This window comes from Lipotes vexillifer, unplaced genomic scaffold (assembly GCF_000442215.2).
Source record: "Lipotes vexillifer unplaced genomic scaffold, Lipotes_vexillifer_v1.1 scaffold190, whole genome shotgun sequence".
Taxonomy (NCBI): domain Eukaryota; kingdom Metazoa; phylum Chordata; class Mammalia; order Artiodactyla; family Lipotidae; genus Lipotes; species Lipotes vexillifer.
The window spans coordinates 596849-623614 of NW_006794958.1; the positions used below are offsets into that span (position 1 = coordinate 596849).

General features: G+C 35.5%; 1 protein-coding gene across 1 annotated transcript in view; it reads right to left on the minus strand.

Annotated features, from left to right (window-relative positions):
• Positions 1-7632: 7632 nt before the first annotated feature.
• Positions 7633-26766, minus strand: part of TOGARAM1 (TOG array regulator of axonemal microtubules 1) — an 87541-nt gene continuing 68407 nt past the window's right edge. The window contains exons 14-21 of the mRNA XM_007467371.1: positions 25226-25461; positions 24661-24819; positions 21476-21602; positions 20127-20245; positions 12996-13185; positions 11202-11421; positions 8507-8593; positions 7633-7886 (exon numbers count right to left, since the gene is read on the minus strand). Of these exons, the coding sequence (XP_007467433.1) occupies positions 7633-7886; positions 8507-8593; positions 11202-11421; positions 12996-13185; positions 20127-20245; positions 21476-21602; positions 24661-24819; positions 25226-25461 (1392 nt within the window). The remainder of the gene's footprint in view (positions 7887-8506; positions 8594-11201; positions 11422-12995; positions 13186-20126; positions 20246-21475; positions 21603-24660; positions 24820-25225; positions 25462-26766) is intronic.

A 26766-nucleotide genomic window follows, 5' to 3' on the forward strand; every position in this document is an offset into this window, starting at 1 on the left:
AGTGGCTCTGAGTGCCACAGCTTTCACTCCTCTCCTGGCTATTTTCAAACTTTCCTAAAGTAATCTCAAATTCTTCATCAGTAAATAAGATTATCTTTGAGATTCTCATCTCCTCTAAGAGCCATTTTCTAACACTCTACCTGCTTCTTCAGCTTTATTCACCGTAGATTCATTGTTTCCCTTTATCTGGTTTTCTACATCTTAACCTTTCAAGCCAGTACTATTGCTTTCACGGTCCTGCTTAAAAACCTTCACTGGTTTCCCCCAATGCTTTTAAGAAAAACCTAAACATTTTAGCATCGAAAATATAGTCCTTCGTAATAACACCAGCCCTCTTACTGGTTTCTGCCTTCCCATAAATTTACAAAACCCACTGTTCCCTTTTAAGTGTCTATGTCCCTTTTATGTGTCTCAACCTTTCAGTGTGTTTTCCTCTGTCTCCAGTGCTTGCTCTCCTCACAGGTGAAAACTTAATTTTTTTTTTTTTTTACTTGATGTAGCTTTTGTTGACTTTAAAAGAAATTGTATATCACAATTATAAGCTTTGGGAAGAAAAAAAATATATTATACCAAATAGTGCAGTTTACAGGGTGGCAAGTTCTAAAATACAGTATTTAAAGTCAGGTGATGCAGAAACAGAACAAAAAGTTGGGACAGATGGGAAAAGGTGTTGTTTATTAATGTAATGGATTTCTTCCATTTGCCTCTCCAAATCAACTGTCCACCCTTCTCTATCTTGACATTTGCTCGCTGGTTTCTGGTTGGGTCTGGCCAACACGGTCCTGGAAGAACAGAAGGGAGGAGTGAGGTCAGAGTATTTATTCCCCTAGCTCCTTCCATGCGGTCTCTGTATCACTTTCTTCTTCCAGATTCCAGGATTCCCTAAACCATTGTAAATAGTCCCTTATTAACCACTTGCCAAATTACCCTGATGTTGATAAGCCATGTATTTCCTTCTGGGATTGTGACTGATAAAAGAGCAAAAAACTTCTTATGCCCAGTGTTAGTCGCAGCTTCTTTCTGGGCTATTCAATAAAGATTCCTGTTTATTCTGTTCAAAATGTAACATGCAATGAAAAAGTGCATAAAACACCACATGGCTCATTTATTACAGAACATATTTTCTGTAGGGAATGCTATTTGTTCATTTACATCATAAATAAATCCATCATTGAATAGTGGTGGCTCTTGTGTTAGTTCAAAACATTTAGACTCCTGTATTTAGTGTCCTTTCTTACTGGTTAAAGCAAATAAAATTGTGGCTCTAGGAGATTTAAATCCAAACACAATATGGATATTGTCCCTCTCTACTATTATATGATCTGTGAGATTTAGTTCAAATGGTATCACCTCAGTTCAGTCTTCCTGAGAGTTATTTGGATCCTACAATGCTCCAATTTGAATAACTTATTTTTTATTTTATTATTTATTTTGGCTGCACCGGGTCTTCGTTGCACCATGCGGGATCGTTTTAGTTGCGGTATGCGGACTTCTTAGTTGCAGCATGCATGTGGGATCTAGTTCCCTGACCAAGGATTGAACCTGGGCCCCCTGAATTGGGAGCCCAGAGTCTTACCCACTGGACCACCAGGGAAGTCCCCTGAATAATTTGTTAATCTGTGTAATGGTTTCCCAGCTGTAGAAATGTCAAAATGAAAGAAAGAGGGAGATTTGCATTTTAATTTCCCCCACCCCAGACCCAATTTCCCTATTCCAAGCCTTTTTGTTCTCTTGTCACAGGGCTACTATGAAACTGTATCTGTAATTGGTCATGACTTCCTATAGCAGGTCCTAGGGGATAAAAATCCAAATCCTTACGTTTACCATTTTGTTCTTGTTCTTACCTCTACTTTTATCTGGAACCTCTCTGTCCTGCTCACTGTGACACATGGAAGCTTGACTTCTTTCATCTTCTTAGTTTCTGATCTTTGCAGGTACTTAGAATGTGCTTTTCCTTTCTTTTCTCATTGTCGAATAACTCAATCTTCAGAACTTATTTGAAATGTTGCTTCCTTAAAGATATCTTCTCTGATCCCACAAGCCTGGGTTATGATACTGTTATTTTGCCCATTAAATATCATGATACCTACATTTTCATTATGGATTGTATCTTTACTAGACATGGAGTGTTGGATATAGTATGTTGCAAGATTGAAGTAAGGCTGTATGTTGTTATAAGTTAAGGACTAGGAAATTTCTGCATTCTTCACAAATAATGCTGCAAAAAGAGAATAATGTGAATGCAAGAAGAGGATAGGGGTTATTCTTTCAGGGTGATTGAGTTTTCAGGCTTTAATAGCTAAATCAACTGGGGTACCATGAACGGCTTGTGAAAGAGATTGCTGATATTTGCAAATATATATTGTGTGTGTATGTGTATGTGTATTGCTGTTTAGCTACTGTTTATGTATTCCATGTATATTCATACATATACTCTTTTTTTTTTCCCTCTATTTTTGGCTGTGTTGGATCTTCGTTGCTGCACGCGGGCTCTCTCTAGTTGCAGCAAGCGGGGGCTACTCTTCGTTGCGGTGAATGGGCTTCTCATTGCGGTGGCTTCTCTTGTTGCAGAGCACAGGCTCTAGGCGCACGGGCTTCAGTAGTTGTGGCACGCAGTCTCAGTAGTTGTGGCTCACGGGCTTTAGAGCACAGGCTCAGTAGTTGTGGCGCATGGGCTTAGTTGCTCCGTGGCATGTGGGATCTTCCTGGACCAGGTCTCGAACCCATGTCCCCGGCATTGGCTGGAGGATTCTTAACCACCAGGGAAGCCCCATACTACGCTTTTAAGTATATTCATATTGCTGTGTTAGGTATATATTTTGCTTTTTAAAGTTTTTTTTTTTTTCTTCAGGTATCAGGTAATAATGTGCCCAACTCCAGGAGTTGAATCATAATCAATACAAACCAATTGTGGTAATCCCATTCCTATTTGCCAGTGACTGATTGAGGGATAGAAGGGGTGACCCAGTTCTGGTCAACGAGACATAAAGAGAAATTGGCTGTTTCTATGGGTGAAGGAGAAACTAGTTCTAGACATTATTTGAACCCTGAATCAAGCCAGCTTTGAAGCCAGAGACTTTGACTTCTGTTATAATCATCAATAAAAAAAAATTTCCTTTTTGCTCATGCCAGTTTTTTTTTTCCTTTTCTTTCTTCTCTTCCCTTCCCTCCTTCCTCCTTCCTTTCTTTTTATCCTCTTGGCCATAGATTTAATAAATGTAAAGCTGTAATTTAAATTCAGAACTTTGCCGGGAATTCCCTGGCGGTCCAGTGGTTAGGACTCTGTGCTTTCACTGCCGATGGCCCAGTTCAATCCATAGTCGAGGAACTAACATCCCACAGGCCTGGTGGCGCGGCCATAAATCAATCAATCAGTAAATCAATCAATCAATAAATTCAGAGCTGCCTTAGAGTCAGTTCTCTCACAAGGATCTGAAAGCATTACATTCCTCTTTTCTCCACCACCTGCTTCTCCTCCAGTGTTCTCCATTTCAGTTAATGGCATCAGCATTCGCCAGTCTCTAGTGTGAGAAACTTCTTTAACTTTGACTCCTTTATGTTCCAAATCTAAGTATGTCATCAGTTTAGTCAGTCCTGCCATCAGAATACCTTTCAGATCTATTCTTTCAATTCTCACTCCTGTTATACTATTCTTTAGACCTTTACTAACTAGAATCTGGCTCTGAGCCCTGGATAGTAAGTAGATCACTATACTCTTTCCTATTGAAACTTGCTAGAACCTCACAATCTTTTTCAACACATTGAACAGGCAGACCTTATCTATCCATTAAGCTGGGACATCCTATGAAATCAATTTGCCACAGGAGGCCTTTGGATTGGTGTTTCCATCCAACTATCCCTCTTCTACTAGTTAACTTTTAAAATACACCACCTCCACCCTTGAAAACATTGCTCCAGAATAAATTTCAAACGTATATAACATTTTACTCAAGTACTATTTATTCAGCACCCAGTATAGGCCAAGGCACCCAGTATATGCATAGAGGTGAACAACTCATTCAAGACTGGTCATACCACACCATTGTCTTCATCTTACATAACATTGTCTCACACATTCCATGCTCCAGTATTTAATAAGAAAAAAAAAAAAAGACTATTTGCTAAACCTACGATTCACTTTGAAATCTGTTTATCCCATTGTTGCCCAGAGAAGAGTTTAAGTATGAATTTAGGTACTCTTTTACAGAACACATTATGAGACTTGAATTCATTAATGTTGATATAGTACTTAAATGATTTTGCCTTCGTTTGATGTATTTAACCTCCTAACCAGCAATGAAATAAGTAGGGTTAGCTTATCTTGGCTCTAAAGATTTCTGTAGTGTTTCTGCCCATCTCTCCTCAACTTCACTTGCTGCTGGGAATAAGTTACCTTTGTACAGAATTTGAGGTTTACAAATGCTTTCTTATACATAATCCCACGTTAATGTCGTACCTCACACCAACTGCAGGATATATGTAAGGTCTAACAAGTAATAGTAAACCTGGGTTCCAAATCCATGCTTTCTGAATCAAAGTCTTATGCTCTTTACCTTCACAATTTCTTGCTTCCCTTTCTTCTCATCTCTCTTCTAGTCGTATCACTGTCTACCTCCCTTAGCACTTTGATATTCACTACTGTCTCTTTTTTGCCATGTTTTCTTCTCTTCACGTTACCCTTATTTTCAGATTCTCCTCAGATTACCATATTGTCATTTAAACTTTATTACACAGGCAATACATGTTGCTCATTTCTGAGAAAATAGAAATTGCAGAATAGTGTCCTGAAAATATTAAAATAACTTCTTTACCCACAGATTACCACCATTAACATGTCGGTGTATATTAATTCCAGTTCTGTTTTCTCTGTGTATATACTTAACAAGTAGAGACACTATTTTGTAGTCAGGCTTTTTCCCTTTAACACATTGTGAACATGGCCCTGTGATTAAAATGATTAACATTTTTAGTAAATATATGCTATCAATTCCATTGGGTAAATACGCCATTTAAATTTTTTGTTGTTTATTTTTTAGTTGCAGTGCTGGTGGGGTTAGACTTTTATCACTATCACTGCTTGTAAAAAAAAAACCAAATTCCTTTATTTCAATTTATTCAAGCCTTCAGCTTTTCTTTAGTTCTTTCCATCAGTGATCAGTCTCCAATTCTTTTTGATTTCTGGGTTGGTAACAGTTCTTGGCAACAGAATGCTAGACTTCTGAGTGCTCAATATCAAGAAGTTACTAATATAGAGAAAAAACTTTTAGGCTTGGGACTCTGTTACATTATGGCTATTTTCTTTACAATAAAAACACACAGATTGTGTGAAGTAAAGTTTCCACATTATTAGTAGCAATATATTTACTGTACTCTTTTCAATGCAAAATTCAAACTATATCTACTGAAAATAAGGTATGATTAAGCTTTAAATAACGTAGTACTCTTCTTTGGCCTTTGAAATTTATATATTTCAATATATGCAACAATCAATCAATGCAAATTTACTAGGCACATTTGCAATGAAACAAGGGCAGTGGTAAAAATTAATAAAATTTAGAATCTGTAACTATTGTTTCAATAATGAATGTCACAAACGTTGAAGCAAAATTTAATAATGATTTCAGAGTTGCAACTGAAGTCAAAAGAATCTAAGCCAGGTGTTGGCAAACTATGCCAGAGGCCTGAGCCAAGAATTTATTTACATTTTTAAAGGGCTGTAAAAAAACAAAAACAAAAACAAAGAATATGCCAGAATCTGTGGCTTACAAAGCCAAAAATATTTATTTTCTGATCCTTTACAGAAAATGTTTGCTAATTTTGGACCTAAATTATAGGAACATAATAAAATACATTTAGAAGAAAAGGAATTTTAAAAGTATGTATTTAATTATAAAACAGTGTATATAGGGGCTTCCCTGGTGGCGCAGTGGTTGAGAGTCTGCCTGCTAATGCAGGGGACACGGGTTCGAGCCCTGGTCTGGGAGGATCCCACATGCCGCGGAGCAACTAGGCCCGTGAGCCACAACTACTGAGCCTGCGCATCTGGAGCCTGTGCTCCACAAGAGAGGCCGCAATAGTGAGAGGCCGGCGCACCGTGATGAAGAGTGGCCCCCACTTGCCACAACTAGAGATAGCCCTTGCTCAGAAATGAAGACCCAAAGCAGCAAAAATAAATTAATTAATTAATAAACTCCTATCCCCAAAATCTTCTTTAAAAAAAAAAAAAAAAAAAAACAGTGTATAAAAAAAAAAAAAGTAGCCACATCTTTACTCTCCTTTCAGATTAGCTTCAAACTTTTTTTTTTTGCTTTTTTCCTCAGAAATTGCAGATAATACAAAGAATCACAATTTAAAAAGTAGCCAAATATCAATACATTAGAAAACTAGTCAGTGACACAGAAGTGAAAAAGAATGTAGTTCACAATTTTAATAAAGTGATCTTAAACTACAACATAGAATCACAGAATTTTAGAGCAAAATGGAACCTTAAAAATCATCTAGTCCAGTCCTCACATTTTAGAGATGAGAAAATTGAGGCCTAAACCTGGCAAGTGACTTGCCCAAGGTCACAGAGTGAATTTTCTGTAAAGCTAGAACTATAACCCAGGTCTATTGTTAGGTCAATAGAGATAGGTCAATATTGTATCAAGTATAACAAGTGAAAATGATAGGTCAATATCAGAATACATATTTTCCCCATTTTAACAAATATGGAGTTGGAAAAATAGGACACCTCTCACACATCTACAGAAATAAATCCTTTTATTTTATAACATTCCTTTTCTTTTTTAAGATGCATACAGTACTTGTTGCCCAAGAATTCTGAGAAAAGCTATAGAAGACCTGGCACTATATTTGAGAATTACACAACTGGGCAGCAAAATAACACCTTTATAAATGTCAGGACATATAGAAATAAAATTTAGTGTTTGCACACAAAAATAGGGAAATTACATTCAACACGCTTTCTTAAACGTGCATTTAAAATATTTAAATGTTTTCTAAAACTTTGGTCGTCATGCTTTATTATAACTTGTTAAATTTCACAATTATATAGATGATTAAACCCAAATGGTAAGCAAATATATCACATTAACACAGCAGCAAAAGCAAGCTAATACTGCACAATCATATTAGCAGACTGATTTCAGAAGTACATGTTTTTCACAAATAGCACACAAAACTTAGTTTGTGATAACACAGTTCAGTGACTTTTCTTCCACTTCATAAAATGAGGCTGAGTAATGAGACATAGCAAAACATGATTACATAATAAAAAGTACATTTTTAATTAAAAGTCTAATTGTACATATAGGGCAACAAATTTCAGTTTCTATAAAATAGTGCAAATGAGCAGGACTTTTCTCAAAAATATTAAAATTGGATTCATTCCACATGCCTCAGATTTCATGAATATTAGATTATATTATTTTAGATTTTTGTGTGATGGGTGCAAGTGATAGCGTTGATATAGGACAGATGTGTACTCATAGGCTGCAAATAAAAATAGCTATTGACTTAATTTACGGGATGAGAAGTGCAGGCACTGAAAATCTAACTTTAAAAAACTTCCATTTGTCATCATGTAAACAGTTTTGTTCATCATATTTCATCAAAAATTCGTAATTCATTTCAAATTGTCATATCAAGCAATTCTTCTAAACTCTTTTTTATATGTGATGGTTGAGATGCAGCCTGATTTAACAGATTCTGACCCATCTGTGTAAAAAGTGCTTTTGATAATTTAGCTGTGGCTGTGCGTATATTTCCTCCAGCTCCAGGCAGCGAGCCACTATTTGTCATGTTCCCTAAGAGGTGCCATAAAACAACCAACACTTTCTGTTCTGTGGCATGGGGCTTCCTTTGATAAAGATCCATAACAATATCTGAAACACAAAAATATGGTAAACAGTGAGGTTAAAAAACAAACAAATTCGAGTTCTGAGAATTAAAAAGCATATAAAATAAACTAAGCTTCTTCCCTATGCCATTTGCCCTGAAATGTCTGGTATCTTATAAAAAACTAAAGTCAGAAACTTTGCGCCCAAAGATTGGGATCTTCAAGTATTAGAAATCTATATATGACAGGCAAAAGTAGTAAAGACAGAAACCAAACCAAAAATTCATCACAATATTTTCCAAATGTAGTTAAATCAAGACATATACGGTTTTAACTCATGGACCTTTTATTAAATACATAATTTGAAATAGTAGTTTTCCATCTGTACCAATATTTGATTTTAATGTCTTTTTATTTATCCTGTTTATTTCTACTAACAAGAAGACTAAACACTTACTGGGGAAAAGAGGAATAAAATTCTTTTGAAGAAAATTTTTGGGTAAAAGTCTTAAAAGGTCCTCTTTCGGATCATTATACAATTTATTTCTACTTCTTGGACAATGATATTGAGTTTAGTAGCTATCCTAAAATTGAATTGAAATCTCCATCAGTTTATCCTTAGTCAATAAATTATTTCTTTAGAAATAACAATTTAAAAATATTTACCAGCAAGCTTTTCAGTCATATCCTGTTTTGCCTTTCCATTTAAAAACTGGGCTTTTGTGCAAAATGGCTGTAGAAGTAAGTAATTATCTAAACAAAAAGAATAACACAGAGACACATGTTTAAAGAGTTACGAGATCTTATTTATTTTCCATTACATAGCATTGAAAGGAAAAAAATCCATGCAAGTGAATGCAAATGTGTTAGAAAGATTTAATCTACATAGTTAAACACTTTTTAAAATTCTCTATAAAACCTTAACAGAGTAATATTCTTACAGCAAATTAGAAATAAAAATAGCTCACAGAATATTAAAGGAGCTGTCATATGGTATAAAAAAGAAAAAGAACTGCCTATCTCCTAGGCATCTTATTCCAAATGATAGTACATAGGTTTATCAAAAAAAAAAAAAAGAATTGAAATTTTGGGGATAGTTTTTACCTTTACTGATTTTTTTCAAATCTCTAATTTCATAGTTTCACAGGAAGTTGTAAAGACAGTGCAGAGAGGTCTTGTGTACTTTCACCCAAATGTTACATCTTACATGATTATAGTACACATCAAAACAAGGAATCTGACATTGGTACAATATGTGTATATAATTCTAAGTCATTTTATCACATGTATAGATTTGTGAAACTATCAGTACAATTAAGATACAGAACTATTCTATCACCCCAAAGATCTACAGTCACATCTAGCCACTCCTCCTAAACTGCCCTTAAACCCTGATAACCACTAATTTGTTATCCATCTCTGCAAATTTGTCATTTTGAGAAAGTTATACACATGGAATCCTACAGCATGTGACCTTTTGGCACTGGCTTTTTTTCACTCAGCATAATGACCTTGAGATCCATCCAAACTGTTTCATGTATCAATAATTCATTCCTTTTTATTGCTAACTAATATTTTATGGTATGGATATATCAGTTTTTTTCACCATTAACACACTGAATTATATCTAGTTTTTTGCTATTACAAACAAAGCTGCTATGAACAATCATGTGCAGGTTTTTCCATGGACATAGGATTTCATTTCTCTGGGATAAAGGCCTAGAACACAACTGATGGGTAAGTGCATCCTTAGTTTTTTAAGAAACAGCCAAACAATTTTCTAGAGTGGCTATGCCATTTTATTTACATTCTCACCACCAACGTAAGAGATCCAGTTTCTTTGCAACCTTGTTAGCATTTGGTGTTGTCACTATTTTTAATTTTAGCTGTTCTAATACTTGCTGTGGACTGAATGTTTGCATCCCCACCCAAATTTATATGTTGAAACCCAATCCCCAGTGTGATGGTGTTTGGAGGTGGGGCTTTTGGGAGGTAATAAGGTCATGAAGGTGGCACCCTCACAAATGGGAGTAGTGCCTTTATAAAAGAGACCCCAAAGAGCTCCCTTGCCCCTTCCACTATATGAGGACACAGCCAGAAGATGGCTACTTATAAACCAGGAAGAGGGCTCTCACTCAACACCAAGTCTGCTGGTGCCTTGATCTTGGACTTCCCAGGCTCCAGAACTGTGAGAAATAAGTGTTTGTTGTTTTTAAGCCACCCAGGCTGTGGTAGTTTGTTTTAACTACCCGAACAGACTAATGTAAAGATTACTTGTGAAATGATTATGGTCTTAATTTGTATTTGCATTTCCCTAATGACTGGGAATGTTAAACATCTTTTCATGTGTTTATTTGCCATCCATATAAGTGTTTCTTCACATCTTTTGCCCATCTTCTAATTAGATTTTTTTTTAAATGTTGAGTTTTAAGATTTATTTATTTATTTATTTACTTATTTATTTATTTGCTTGCTTGCTTGCTTGCCAGGCCGTACTGTATGGCTTGCAGGATCTTAGTTCCCCGACCAGGGATCGAACCCAGGCCCCCTTACAGTGGAAGCCCGGAGTCCTAACCACTGGACCGCCAGGGAATTCCCAAGAGTTTTTAATATATTCTAGATATGCATATTTATCAGATATGTGGTTTGCAAATATTTCCTCCAAATCTGCAGTTTGTCTGGGAGGATAATTGTGATGATGACATAGAGGATGACTTGTCCAATTAGTTACGAGCTAAACTATAGAAATATGGTTCTAAGATGGAGACCTCATAGCATCCAGAACAAGTATGAAGCAACCTAAACTTGAACCATTTACTAACTTCTAGGACAGAGAGCCCAGGATGGGACACTTAAAAAATATGTTTATTTCATTATCTGCTTGGATTTATTTTTGTTTTTGTAACACAAAAATAAATATTTTCATGTAAAAAAAATAAGGTCTTTTGCAAAGTAAATGTTTTACATTTTGATGAAGTCCAATTTATAGACATTTTTTGGATTATACTTTTTTTCTTTTTTTTCACCAAGCACAGGTCCTAAGGATTTTCTCATGTGTTCTGAAAGTCTTACAGTTAAATCTGTGATTCATTTTGAGTTAATTTTGTATCAGATATGAAGTTGAGGTAGAAAATAAGAATTGAAAAAGTCAAAAAGAAGGGAAGGGAAAGTCAATTTAATGGGATGGTATTTAATCACTAAAAATAATTAAAACTGCTACTGAGAAAATTAAAAAAATTCTGTCACAACATGAATTGACAAAAATTTAACAGCTAGGTTTTCAGCATTAAAAAATTTTGTAGAATCAGAAAATACGAAAGTAAAGCCAAAATAATTTGAATGCCAAAGTGAGATTTCTTACCTACATGCTGACTCAATGCCTGAACAACATTTGTGGCAGCAGCATAGATACCTGGATTCTTGGAATTCAGATTGTTATCTACTATTGCTGGGATGAGCATGTTGATTATAGGAGATAAGTTGTCTCTAAGCAAAGGAATCATTTTGTGCATTGTTTCTAGAGCCACCAGGTTTACTTTACTATTGGAATCATGAAGTCGAGATTTAAAAGCATCAAAGATCTGGAAGTAAATTGGTAAATTATTTAAAGTGAAATAATGTTGATATCTATTATATTTAAATTCCATATGACATTTCATAGTATTCATCCTACTAAAGGAAAAATGTACTATTTAAAAACACACACACCTCTTACTTAACTTGAACTTAGATAACAGGAACTTTATAAAAATGTTGATGCTAAATCTAAGTGTCCAATCTTCTTATAGCAAAAAGAGAAGGCTTCAAACATCACCTAAAAAGACATCCTACTAAATTAAGGTTGAGAAATTTGGTTCATTACACAGATAACTGATTTACTATAAATGTGATAAAAATGCTGTTTTCTGAAATATACAGGTTTAGCTAACTTTGAGAACTTAAGAAAAGTTTCTATTCTTACCTCTATTTGTAACAGAAGTAGACATGTCCGTTTTACTAGAGATTTAATCTAGTTTCAATTTAGGTTTCTCATGAGAATTTTAGATGCAATTTCAGAGTTAAGTTTTTATTATTACCTCTTAACCTGAGTACTTAAACAATTGTTCCTTGCTCTTCTAATTCTTAGCTTTCATAACTTCAAGATATAATAAAGTGAATGCTAAGCAATTCTTTACCTATATCAGGTGAGGGAAGAGCTATTCTGTGAAACCAAGACTATTAACTAATAATTCCTGATATATATAGATATAGATATATGAAAATTACTCAACAGATATCAGAAAATGTAACTTTCTGATTCCCATGACATAGTAACATGGTACTTTTCTTCTGAAAATTAAGAGACACCACCACTAGAATAGAGTTGTTATAGTATGTTTGCCAAGTTTAATGAACCTAATACAAATTTAAAATGGAATTTAATGAATAAATTACTAATGGAATTAACTGAACTAAACTCTGATGAAGCATAAGTAATCTATACTCTGGTACCACTAACATTTATTAATTTACTACTGTCTCCCTTTCTATTGCTTCTTGTCTTCCTATACAAATTATAAAATATAAATATATATTTATAAATACATATTAACATAATATATAAAAATTAGCATACGCAAATTTCTAACCTAAAAATGAAAACTTTTATTAACTATTCCTTAGTAATATCAACTCTCTTAAATGCCCTGGTTTTTAAAATATTTATTGATTCACTCAGCAATTTTTTTTTTTTTTTTTGGGGGTCGTACCTCATGGCTTGCAGGGATCTCAGTTCCCCGACCAGGGATTGAACTCAGGCCATGGCAGTGAAAGCCTGGAATAATGACCATTAGGCCAACAAGGAACTCCCTCACTCAACATATATTTACCGAATGCCAGGTTCTAAGAGCTCTGAGAATACAGAGCTTTCAAGGAGTTACCATCTAGTGGGATGAGTCAAACAAATAAACCTATTTTCTTACCTTTTTCCTCAATTAGTTTCAATTGTTCTAGAATGCTTTTAACATTGCAAAACCTAAGCAGTGCATTCTTTTCACTAAGTTTAACACTTTACAGTAATATATATATATAATATTAAGAAATAGGGCAGTTTTTTATGCTAATGAACTTTATTAACCACAGATTGAAAATGAAAATTAATTTTGACAGTCCTTACCTTCACAATGTTTCCAACAACAAGCTCTTGATTGTTTTCAGTATCTGATAAAAGCTGCTTAATCCCATTAATACGATCACGAAAGTCTTTTGCATTTAATAAACCTGTTATGACTTTAATGTACTCAGCACTTTCTAAGGAATTGCGGGGAACTGATTTTCTGGTGATTTCACGAATTTCAGTTACCTCTCTAAAGTGAAAGAAAGGTAAAACACAAACACAATGAATAATTCTCATCATGTATTCATTTTTGAAAAATTCAAAAAATGACTTAACCCATAGCCACAATACCTGTGTTGGGGGTCCCTAATACCTCCCCTGGGTTTGGTGATTTGCTGGGAGAACTCAGGATTCAGCATGTAGCTTTACTCATGGTTAAGATTTATTACAGCAGAAGGATATAAAGCAAAATCAGCGAAGGGAAAAGGTGCATGGGGTAAAATTCTGAAGGAAACTAGATGGAAACTTCCAAGAGTCCTTTCCCTGTGGAGTCACACAGTATAAACTTAATTCTTCCAGCAACAAACTGTGACAACACATATGAAATGTTTTCTACCAAAGAAGCTTATTAGAGGCTCTGTGCCCAGGATTTTTATGGATAGTTGGTCATGGGTGGTCCTCTGCCTTGGACATACCAAAATTCCAGACTCCCAGAAGGAAAGCAGGTCTTCAGCTTTAACCATATTATTTGCCTAAATAATACAGGCACAGTAAATTACTCTTATCAAGTTAAAGAATGGGGGGGAATCCTCCTGAAATTCTAGTTTCCAGATGCTAGCCAAAGGCTAACCTTTTCTGAATCAATCCTTTTCTGAAAAATAGCCATGTGAATATGCCTGGGAAAATTAGAATCTCAAGACCAGCAGGATTTACTATTTCAATGACTTAGTATTAGTAACAATACATTAAAAGAATTATAGACAATGACCCAAATAGGATTCATTCCAGGGATGCAAGGATGGTTCCACATCCACCAGTCAATCAATATAATATATCACATTAACAACATGAAGGATAAAAATCATATGATCATCTCAATAGATGCAGAAAAAGCATCTGGAAAATTCAACTTCCATTCATGATAAAAACTCTCTACAATTTGGGTATAGAGGGAACATACCTCAAGATAATAAAGGCCATATATGACAAGCCCACAACATTATACAACAGTGAAGGGTTGAAAGCTTTTCCTTTAATCTCAGGAACAAAACAGGGATGCCTACTCTTTCCATTCTTATTCAACATAGTATTGGAAGTCCAAGCCAGAGCAATTAATCAAGAAAAAGAAATAAAAGCCATTCAAATTGGAAAGAAAGAAGTAAAATTATCTCTATTTCCAGATGTTATAATATTTTATATAAAAAAACTCTAAAGATGTCACCAAAAAATGTTAGAACTAATGAAAAATTCAGTAAGGTTGCAGGATACAAAATTCACATACAAAAATCAGTTGCATTTCTATATACTAACAACCAACTATCTGAAAAAGAAATTAAGAAAACCATCTCATTTATAAACGCATCAAAAAGAATAAAATACCTAGAAATAAATTTAACCAAGGAGGTGAAAAAGCTCCACACTCAAAATGAAAGAAATTGAAGAAGACACAAATAAATGGAAGACATTCCATGCTCATGGATTGGAAGAATTAAGATTATTAAAATGACCATACTACTCAAGGCAATTTACAGATTCAATGCAATCCCTATTGAAATAACAAAATTAGAACAAATAATTCTAAAATTTGAACGGAACCACTAAAGCCCAATTAGCTAAAGCAATCTTGAGAAAGAACAAAACTGGAGGCATCACATTTCCTGATTTCAAACTATACTGCAAAGCTGTAGTAATCAAAACAGTATGGTACTAGTTTAAGACAGACCCATAGATCAATGGAACAAAGTAGAGCCTAGAAATAAACACACAATTAATTTATGATATGTGGTCAATTAATTTATGATAAAGGAACCAAGAATATACAGCGGGAAAGCATAGTCTTTTAAATGGTACTGGGAAAACCAAACAGCCACATGCAAAACAGTGAAACTGGACCCCTATTTTATACCATACACAAAAATCAACCCAAATGGGTTAAAGACTTGAATGTAAGACCTGAAACCATAAAACTCCTAGTAGAAAACATAGAGGCTAAGCTCCTTGGCATCAGTCTTGACAATGATTTTTTGGATTTTACAACAAAAGTAAGGCAACAAAAGTAAAAACAAACAAGTGGGACTACATGAAACTAAAAAGCTTCTGTGCAGCAAAAGAAACCATCAACAAGATTAAAAGGCAACTTACAGAATGGGAGAAATTATTTGCAAATTATATATCTGATAAGGGGCTAATATCCAAAGTATAAGAGGCACTCATACAATTCAATGGCAAAAAAACAAACAACCTGATTAAAAAATAGGCAGAGGAACTGAGTAGACATTTTTCCAAAGAAGACACAAATGGCCAACAGGTACATGAAAAGGTGCTCAACATCATTAATCATCAGAGAAATGCAATCAAAACCACGGTGAGATATTATCTCACACCTGCTGGAATGGCTACTATCAAAAAGACAAGAAATAACAAGTATTGGTGAGGATGTCGAGAAAAGGGAACCCTGTGCACCCTTGGTGGGAATGTAAATTGGTGCAGCCACTATGGAAAATAGTATGGAGGTTCCTCAAAAAAATTAAAAATAGACCTACCATGAAGAACTCCAAGTGTGGGAAAGGGAGTGAGGCAGCCATTCACTGTTTTGGAAGATGACAACTGGGTGAGGAGGCCTCTAACTATGCCTCACCAGGGTCTTTAAAAAAAAAAAAACAAAAAAAAACTACCATATAATTCAGGAACTCCGTTTCTGATTAATATATCCTAAGGAAATGAAATCACTATCTCTAAAATACATCTGCATCCTCATGTTCACTGCAGCATTATTTACCATAGCCAAGACATGGGAACAACCTAAGTGTCCACTAACAGATGAATGAATAAAGAAAATGTGGTATATACATATACATTTAGCCCTAGAAAGCAAGGAAGTCTTGCTGCTTGTGACAACATGAATAGATCTTGAGGGCATTATGCTAAGCGAAATAAGTCAGAGAAAGACAAATACTGTATGATCTCACTTAAATCTAAAAAACCAAACTCATAGATACAGAGAACAGATTGGTGGTTGCCAGAGGCAGGGGTTAAAGGGTGGGCAAAATGGGTGAAGAGAGTCAAAAGATAAAAATTTCCTGTTGTAAGATAAATGAGTTCTGGAGATGCAAAGTACAGTATGGTGACAATAGTGTAGATTTGAAAGTTGCTAAGACAGTAGGTCTTAAAATTTCTCAGGGAAAGAAAAAGAAATTGTAACTATGTGAGGTGATGGATGTTAACTAAATTTATTATTGTGGTAATCATTTCACAATATATTTACATATTAAATCATTATGCTGTATACCTTAAACTAATACAATGTTATTTTTCAATTGTATCTCAATAAAATTGGGGGAATAAAGAATGAATGAAAATAGTTCATGGCAACATTATTAATTATACAATGTATAGACTATTCAAAGCAAATATTACAATAATGTATTGTGGGGATTATAGTATGTAGAAGTTAAATGCATGACAAAAATAGCATAAAAGGGGCTTCCCTGGTGGCACAGTGCTTGAGAGTCCGCCTGCTGATGCAGGGGACATGGGTTCGTGCCCCGGTCCGGGAAGATTCCACATGCCGCGGAGCGGCTGGGCCCGTGAGCCATGGCCGCTGAGCCTGCGCGTCTGGAGCCTGTGCTTCGTAACGGGAGATGCCACAACAGTGAGAGGCCCCCGTACCGCAAAAAAAAAAAAAAAAGATGATAGGCTTAAAAACCATATGAATAATAACATCAAATATAAATGGTCAAACATCCCAATTAAAAGGCAGAGATTTATAGATTGGATACAAAAGCAAGACCTAATCACATACGATCTACAAAAAACATACTTTGAAAAATTTATTCTGAAACTTGAAAACTGGGGATTTATAGCCAAAATTGAGAGGGTCAGTGGATGGAAGATTACTAAGAGTAGACATCAAGAGTAGGGGGTTTCTTACTAAGCTGGTCTAACAAAATTTTTGCTGAAGACAAGCCAGATACTTATATATCAAAGGTGGAGGATGAGGAACCTGCTCAGATATAAAGGGTGATAAGTATGAAGGGGTAGGAAGGAAATGACTTAGCAGGATTCTTAACTAAGACTAGCTTAGGCAGGCCAAAGACATGGCCCAAGGATGAGGCCTGGTGTAAAAGAGGGCTCAGAGGAGGCTGACTAAAGTTTGTCAAAGAGAGAATCTTTGTCAAATAAGAAACCAGTTTACACCTACTTGGAAAATAACAAGTATTGATGAGGGTGTGGTGAAACTGGAACCCTCTTACTATTGTTGGTGAGACTGTAAAATGGAGCCACTTTGGAAAACAGTCTGACAGTTCTTCAAAAGTTTAAACACAGTTAATCTTACTACCCAGCAATTCCACTCCTTATACCCAAGAGAATTGCAAACATGTCCACAACAAAACCCAAATATCCATCAACTAATGAATGGATAAACAAAATGTAGTGTATCCATACAATGGAATATTATCTAGTTGTAAAAACGAATGAGGTACTGATATATGCTACAACTTGGATAAAGCTTAAAAACATAACGCCAAGTCTAAGGAATCAGTCACAAAAGACCACGTATCATATGATTTCATCTGTATGAAATGCCCAGAATATGCAAATCCACAGAAACAGAAGGCATATTGCCTAGGGCTTGGAATGGGAGGGTTGCAGGGAAATGATAGCGACTATTAATGAGCATGGGATTTCTTTTAGAGGTGATGAAAATGTTCTAAAATGGACTGTAATGATGGCTGCACAACTCAGTGAATATACAAAAAACATTAAATTGCATGCTTTAAAATAGGTGAATTATGTGTTATATGACTTACATCTCCACAACACTGTTATTAAAAAAAAACAGACATATCATGTAAACACTATTATGATAAAATGGTTAATACTAGACAGAGCAGACTTCAGGAAAAAGAATATTATCAGAGATAAAGTGAGAGACTTCATAAGGATAAAAAGGTCGTTTCATCAACAAGTCACAACTATCCTAAATACCTGAACATAAGCACATTGCATCAAAATACATAAAGCAAAAAATGACAGAGCTTAAAGTATAAATTTAAAAATCCACTACAGTTGGATATATTAATACTCCTATTTTAGCAATTAATAGAACAAGTAGACAGAAAATCAGTTAGGGTATAGAAGCCTTGAACAACAGCTACAGAAGGCCACACCCCATGTAGAGAAAACCCAGCACAGAGGAACTGAGGCCTTGGACATGAAGGTGAAGATGCCATGAGAGAAGAAGGGAGCTAAAGTGCAGTGAGAAAAGTGGCCAACTGAGGAAAAGCAGGACCCTAGGAGGCAAGAAATGGGGAAAAAGGGCCCTCAGACTAATGAAGTCAATCAGACTAAGAAGGGTATTGAGGAGGAGAAAAGAGCTGAGGTGGCAGGTGAAATGCACCCCTCATTGGTAAGGTCCTGGAAGTAGGCCCTATTTACTGCATGAAGAAGTCAGCGATTTCCTCTAGAGTCCTCATAAATTAAATAATAATTCATTCTAAAATAATTAAAAGAAACATAAATACACATCTTCTCTCACATTTTGTTTTGAGACTTTTGCCCCAAAGTGGTTTGGTCCTTCCAAGCTATAGAATAAAGTGGCATACACAGTCTCTGCTCTGGAAGCAACCTAGTTCCTATAGTATTTTATTTCCTCTAAAGAACTCTTTTAACATTTCTTGCAGAGCAAGTCTAATGGAAACAAATTCCCTCATTTTTCGTCTAAGCAAGACTTTGTTTCTCCCACTTTTTTTTCTTCCAATTTTATTGAGATATAATTGATATACAGCACTGTGCAAGTTTAAGGTATACAGCATAATGATTTGATTTGCATATCTCATGAAGTGATTATCACAATAAGTTTAGTTGCACCTAAAGAAACAGAAAAAAATGTTTTTAATAAATAACTTTTCTCCTTGTGATGAGAACTCTTAGGATTTACTTTCATATATAACGTACAGCAGCATTAATTATATTTATCATGTTGTACATTACACGTCCCTCTGTGAAGTATACTTTGAATAACAAAGTTCCAAAATTCCATGGATTTTTATTTTTTGTAAAATTTATTATCCAAAGACACACAAATACAGAAAATATGAAAGATACCTATGTATCTACTCATATAATTTTTAAAGTAATGTTTAAAATATATTTTAAAATATACCAGAGATCATAATAATTCTGAAAGATTTTTAAAAGTTATATAATCAATCTATTAAATATTGCTAAATAGCTTAAACAGGTTATGCAATTACATATACAATTATATTTATAAAAATTTTAAGGGTAGTTTTTTTTCCTGGTTGGTGATATTATAGGTGATTGGTTAAATTCTTTTTTTTTATTTAAAATTTTTATTACATTATAGTTGATTTACAATGTTGCATTAATTTCTGCTGTATAACAAAGTTTATCAGTTATATATATACATATATCCACTCTTTTCACTTACTTTTTTTTTCTCCTTTTTTTATTTTTTTGAATTTTATTTTTCATATAGCAGGTTCTTTTTGGTTATCTATTTTATACATATTACTGTATATGTCAATCCCAATCTCCCAACTCATCCCACCACCACCGCCCCCCGTTAAATTCTTTTAATGTTTGTATTTTCTCAAGTGTTTTTCCCCCTTAACCATAATTATGTATTACTTTTATAATCAAGGGGGGAAAGTAAAGCCTATAAATTGAAAAAATTAATCAGAGTTGTCCAACACTGGCCAACTATTGACAAGTTCAATAACACTAAAGTTTTACTAATGTTTAGCTCATGTAAAAGCAAGTTGCTGTGAATATACAATTACCTTATTAAATCTAATTACCTCACACTTTCTAAGTCCTTACCAACTTTTAAAACTCCATTAAATTTTGACAAATACCCCTGGGATAGTTCATGAAAACATTCAAATAGACTATCATCACTATTAGGGAGTAATTTCTGTAATAATGTGGACTAGCAAATGCTTCTACCTTTCAGCTGAATTGAAAGCATCTCTAGAAACAGATGATGACCTTGTATTTCCAACACTGCTAGTATGAGATCGTCTTCCTTTTGCTGAAGGAGTGTCTAGTGGTATCTCTCCCAAACCCTATAAGAAAGGCAGTGTAATAAAAGTCTTTAAACTTGTAAAGTGAAAGTATGTGTACAATGGAATTTTCATAGCAGTCACTGTTGATCTCTTATGGTTGAAAGCATTTTAATAATCTTCTATACTTGAGCTTTAAAGGGTTTCAGATATATAAACTATCTTGTAATTAGTAGTAAATTAACAAAATATGTACCCAACTACTAGGAAATGATATTGGCTTGGTAAAACTGTTTAAATACAAAACTTAACATCTATGTTTTGTAACTACTCTTCTTCAAGCTTAAAATCTATACAGAAAATATGAACACATTACATAAACAATGAATTCCTATGCAACACTAGTATGAAAATAAACATTTCGAAAGAACTATTTAAAACCTCTTTTTTTTCCTGATACCTGTACTTGAAATAACTCACAGATATAATCTGCCTCATTTTAGTAAGACAATCTTTTTGCATGGTTATTTTGATAAATTCTATATGAATTAAGCTGAAATCTTTAATATAAACAGGAAGAAAAAAATGCTCTAAAATGTTTACCACAATACATATTTGAAGTAGTATCCCTTCATAAATGAATCCTTTGCCTAAGCTTACCAGAGAGGAATAACATAAATTAACACAGAAAAATTCTATATTATTAAATTAAGCACATTTTTGCAAAAAACAATGTGTAAACAGATTACTTTTTTATAAGACACTTTTCACATTTCATTTCACTTGATATTCCCTCAGTCACACATTTTACAGACATTTTTGAATCCCCATTATCTGTCATGATATATAAGACATGGGGCTTCCCCTCAAGGATCTCCTTATCAACACTCCACAGTGTGGTAGGATCTCTAACGGTAGAATGTACAAGGTAAATAAAGTAGGAATCAATTGTAATAAACATCATTATCCTCATTTTATAAAAATAAAAATTCTGGGTTAAAGAAATGATGTGCCTAAGATTATATAGTTGCTAATTCTGAGTTGTGATTCAAACCTGTCTTGTAATTCCAATAAACCACACTACATTCTACAAAATATCAAGCTTCTATTCAATAAACATCTACCGACACTATGAATGTCTACTTAGTACTGCAGTTGTTGAAATGCTACTGTAGATATATTGTAAATGGTTAACAGAAATAATCAAAGAAGTAATTATTTCTACCCTTTACCTTCCTCAGCAAATGAACTTTGTTTTTAAAGTTGTTTATACAATAAACTTCTTCTACATACCTTTTGCCTTAAGCTTTTAACAGATTCCTTAATATATGGCAAATCTTTAGATGGGACATACTTTTCAAGCATTTTATCAAAGTTAGGATGACACATCATGAGGAAAAGCATCTTTCGGCCATAATACCTATGGATATTTAAGAAATATGTAAATAATTCTATAAATCTTAACAAGCTCAGTTTCTGTCCTTAGATACAATTTCTTTTTCCAATAGAAAAAACCTATCAACATCAAGATTATCATCTCATTTTAAATAAGCCATTGAAATGTAGTTACACTAACTGGATTAGAGAGTACAGCATTCTCTTGCCACCCATCTTTAAAAAAACATGGCTTCACATCTTTTAGCTATGTGTCAGATCAGAGCCAAAAGCTCTGACTCTATTTTTCAGGCACCCGAGGGTCCATATCAAGGCTGGCATTTGGCAGAACTGTGAATTAAGAGAACTGTGTCTTTGTCCTGGGCTCCTTGCCCGGTGACCTTTTGCTGCTCACTTGCTGGCCAGATGTTCTGGCCTGAGACAACCTTCCAAAGGTTCTGTATTTCCGACTCTCTCTCTTTTCCTTTTCCTGCCAAAACTTACCTGGGTTTCAATTCTTCAAAAACCTATTCTTTGCTACTTAAAATACAACCAAAGTTAGTTGGTAAATCGTGGCTGATATATTAATGAATGTCTAATGTTCTCCAAACTAGGTTTTTTATGCTATATGAATTTTAAAATAATTCTTTTAGGATAATACCTTAAGCCAAGATATCATTCTAATGGTAAATGATATGGTGGAAGTGCACACTGGAGATATTTTTGGATGGAGTGGTCGGTATAGTACCTCATAATAAAAATACATTATTCTTCTTCAAGGAGGCTTGGCCCTAAAATAATTACAGTTATACATTTACCTACAACTTGGAATTATGACAATAGAAGAACCAAGGAAGGCAAGGCTTTTGTGGGGGAGATGAATAGGATGATCTCAGCATCATTTATATCAACCAGACTCCTTCAAATGTAATGAAATTACAGAAAGGGAGGTAATAACAGAGAATAAAAATTACTTTTCTTGCCCCACAACCAGAATAAGGTCAACACCCAGGTAAGTAGCTCCTAATCAGTTATAGTTTCAAAGGTGACTCTAAAGTTTATCCCAGAATGTTAAGGACTGTAGGTCTATCATAGGCCTTAATGATATGGGAATGGCTAAAGCAAACAAGTAAACATGCAAAAGGGACACAAAGTGTAAGAAATACTAAAACTGGAAAATTGTAATTATTTTATAATTTTAAAATTTCAAATAAGAATCTAAGAAACGACAAAATGGATTAGAAAAATTACTATGCCATTAAGGAAAGGTTAAGATGTACACAAAACAGCTATTGTAAATTTTATTTTGTTCCTAACTAGTCTATTATGATCCAGCCCTCCTAAATTGTTTTGAACTTTACTGTAGTATGCAAAACTTCTAAAATGGTTCCCCCAAAGATGTCCTGCTCTAATTCCTACAATTTATGAATATGATGAGATATAACTTCCAGGATTGGCACAGTTGACTTTAAGATAGGGGGATTGGGCTTCCCTGGTGGCACAGTGGTTGAGAGTCCGCCTGCTGATGCAGGGGACATGGGTTTGTGACCCGGTCTGGGAAGATCCCACATGCCACGGAGCGGCTAGGCCCGTGAGCCATGGCTGCTGAGCCTGCACGTCTGGAGCCTGTGCTCCGCAACGGGAGAGGCCACAACAGTGAGAGGCCCATGTACCCCACACACACACAAAAAAAAAGATAGGGGGATTATCTGGGTGAACCTAATCTAATCACATGAACCCTTAAATGCAGAGAACTTTCTGTGGCTGGTAGAAAAAAAAGAAGTCAAAGAGATTCCAAGCATGAGAGGGATTCAACTTGCTGTTGCTGGCTTGAAGATGGAGTGGGTTGTGTGAGAAGGAATTCAGGTGGCCGTAAAGGAGCTGAGAGAGGACCCTCACTGACAGCCAGCAAGGAAACAGGGACCTCAGTCCTATAATCACAAGAAACTGAAATTGGTCAAAAACCTGAATGAGTTTGTAAGCAGATTCATCTATAGAGCCTCTAGATAAGAGCCCAGCACTGTTATTACCTTGATTTCAGCCTTGTGAAACCCTAAGCAGAGAACCCAGTTGAGCATGCCAGACTTCTAACCTAAGAACGGTAAGCTAAAAAAATCTGTGTTGCCTTAAATCACTATATTTGTGGTTATTTGTTATGCAGCAACAGAAAATGAATATATCTACTTTCTATGTTAGCTTTTGGCATAATGACTTCCACAAGATTAACTGTAGCCACCTAAAGTACTGAATATCTTTGTCTTAAAATGTTAAAAGTTTGATATCCTTCTTTACTTTTTAGTCTCCATTGAAGTCAGGATCCTCCTACCTTCTTCCTTTAATCTATGATCATATATAACTGCCATAATTTTTAGATTTTGTATGGGACATTATAAATATCTGGTCCAACCTTACTAATTTGATAGACGAGGAAACAGAGGCTAACAGAGGTTAAGTAACTTGCTTAGGGCAGACAGTGACTGGAGCTAGGAGTTGAACCTAGGCTTCTGACTACTTCCAAAACTTCTGTCAGCATTACAGCTATAGTACCATCCACATCTTAATTATTTTGTTATCTTCCTCTGATTGTTCTTAACCTTCATAAAACTATTCTTCAAGTACAGACAGCAATCAGAAATTCATGGAATTTTCTAAGTGAACGTATCTCATGTTATCCATTTTGCTTCCTGTATTTTTCCTTGATTTTACCTGGCTACTTGGAAAATATATCATTTTCCCCTAAAGGCATTACCTTACATTTGCCCACAATGAAGTTCTTCAGCCACTTTTCTGCCCACTCATACAGGCTTGTGCCATTTTCATGCAGATCATCCCTGTGACACGGTATCTCACTACCCAGAAGTATGTAGTGTCATCTGTAAATTTGGAGAATTCACTGTGCACTCCCTCAAGACCATTTACAAACTGGTTAAATAAGATCATCCCCCAGCACTAATCCCTGGGGATCCCACTTTTCCATTTAGAAAAATGTTCATTCTTCTTTAGCCTTTGTTTAAGCCCTTAAAGTAAGCCGTTTAAGCCCTTAAAGTATGCCATTTAAGCCCTTAAAGTAAGAGATTCAGCAAATACTATTAGCAGCTACTCACCTGGTTTCTGGTGAGCTGTCCTGAGCAAATTTAGCAGCAGCTGGTAATATACGGTCAGCCATATCCTTTGTTCCAGATAGAATACGCTCTGGTTCCATAAATTTTACTACATCTGATAAGTGCTGGGCTGCACATCTTCTTACTGCAATGTGTAAATGGCTACAGGGAAACGTGGTCAATTAAAATAGAGTTGATGTATAAGTAATTTTTCAAAGATATACCTTAAAAGTCAAATGATTACTCCTAAGCCTCAGCAATCACCCTTGCAGGCTAAAATGACAAATTATTTGCATTAGCTATCCCTCCCCAAGAAGTTAAAAACAAAACTCATAATCACTGACATTTACTTAGCTCCAGATGTATAAATGTAAGTAACATTAGAATAACAATATTATTATCCTCTGTATGCTTAGTACCTAATATGATGTTTATCACATAGGAATTATTTAATACACGTTTTTTGACTGAAATAACATAGAAATTTGCTTGTTTTTTCCCTATACCCCAGATTACAAGCAACTGTATTTTTAGTTTAAGGACATGTCCAGATTATTTTGAACGTTACCTTTGTCCTCCACTGATAAGAGAAACAACTGCACGTGCAGGAGTTACATTAGTGATCATAGCTCTCAATGCCTTGTCAACATCTTCTCTTATAAATGTATTTGATTCTCCTGATTTATGCAACAAAATTTTTACTGTATAATCTAGTTCTTGATCCATGCTCTTTTTCAGGTAAGTGAAAAGGTCACTTAAACAAACCACAGCAGCACGAGAAACTCCAGAGCGTAAATTTTTCACCTAAAAAAAATTAACATTGTGAAGAATTAACAATGTGAAAATGACTCTACTACCCAAAGCAATCTACAGATTCAATGCAATCCCTATCAAACTATCACTGGCATTTTTCACAGAACTAGAACAAAAAATTTCACAATTTGTATGGAAACACAAAAGACCCCGAATAGCCAAAGCAATCTTGAGAACGAAAAATGGAGCTGCAGGAATCAGGCTCCTAGACTTCAAACTATACTACAAAGCTACAGTAATCAAGACAGTATGGTACTGGCACAAAAACAGAAATATAGATCAATGGAACAGGATAGAAAGCCCAGAGATAAACCCACACACATATAGTCACCTTATCTTTGATAAAGGAGGCAGGAATGTACAGTGGAGAAAGGACAGCCTCTTCAATAAGTGGTGCTGGGAAAACTGGACAGGTACACGTAAAAGTATGAGATTACAACACTCCCTAACACCATACACAAAAATAAGCTCAAAATGGATTAAAGACCTAAATGTAAGGCCAGAAACTATCAAACTCTTAGAGGAAAACATAGGCAGAACACTCTATGACATAAATCACAGCAAGATCCTTTTTGACCCACCTCCTAGAGAAAAGGAAATAAAAACAAAAATAGGCGGTGGAAAGATGGCGGAGAAGTAAGACGCGGAGATCACCTTCCTCCCCACAGATACACCAGAAATACATCTACACGTGGAACAACTCCTACAGAACACCTACTGAATGCTGGCAGAAGACCTCAGACCTCCCAAAAGGCAAGAAACTCCCCACGTATCTGGGTAGGGCAAAAGAAAAAATTAATTAAAAACAGAGACAATAGAATAGGGACGGCACCTGCACCAGTGGGAGGGAGCTGTGAAGGAGGAAAGGTCTCCACACACTAGGAAGCCCCTTCGCGGGCAGAGATTGCGGGAGGCGGAGCGGGGAGCTTCGGAGCCGCGGAGGAGAGCACAGCAACGGGGCTGCGGAGGGCAAAGCGCAGAGATTCCCACACAGAGGATCGGTGTCGACCGGGACTCACCAGCCCGAGATGCTTGTGTGCTCGCCCGCCAAGGCGGGAGGGGCTGCGAGCTGGGGCTCGGTTTCGGTTTCGGTCGGAGCTCAGGTAGAGGACTGGGGTTGGCGGCTTGAACATAGCCCGAAGGGGTTAGTGCGCCACGGCTAGCCGGGAGGGAGTCCGGGGAAAAGGCTGCACCTGCTGAGGAGGCAAGAGACTTTTTCTTCCCTCTTTGTTTCCTGGTGCGCGAGGAGAGGGGTTTAAAGAGCGCTGCCTAAAGGAGCTCCAGAGACGGGCGCGA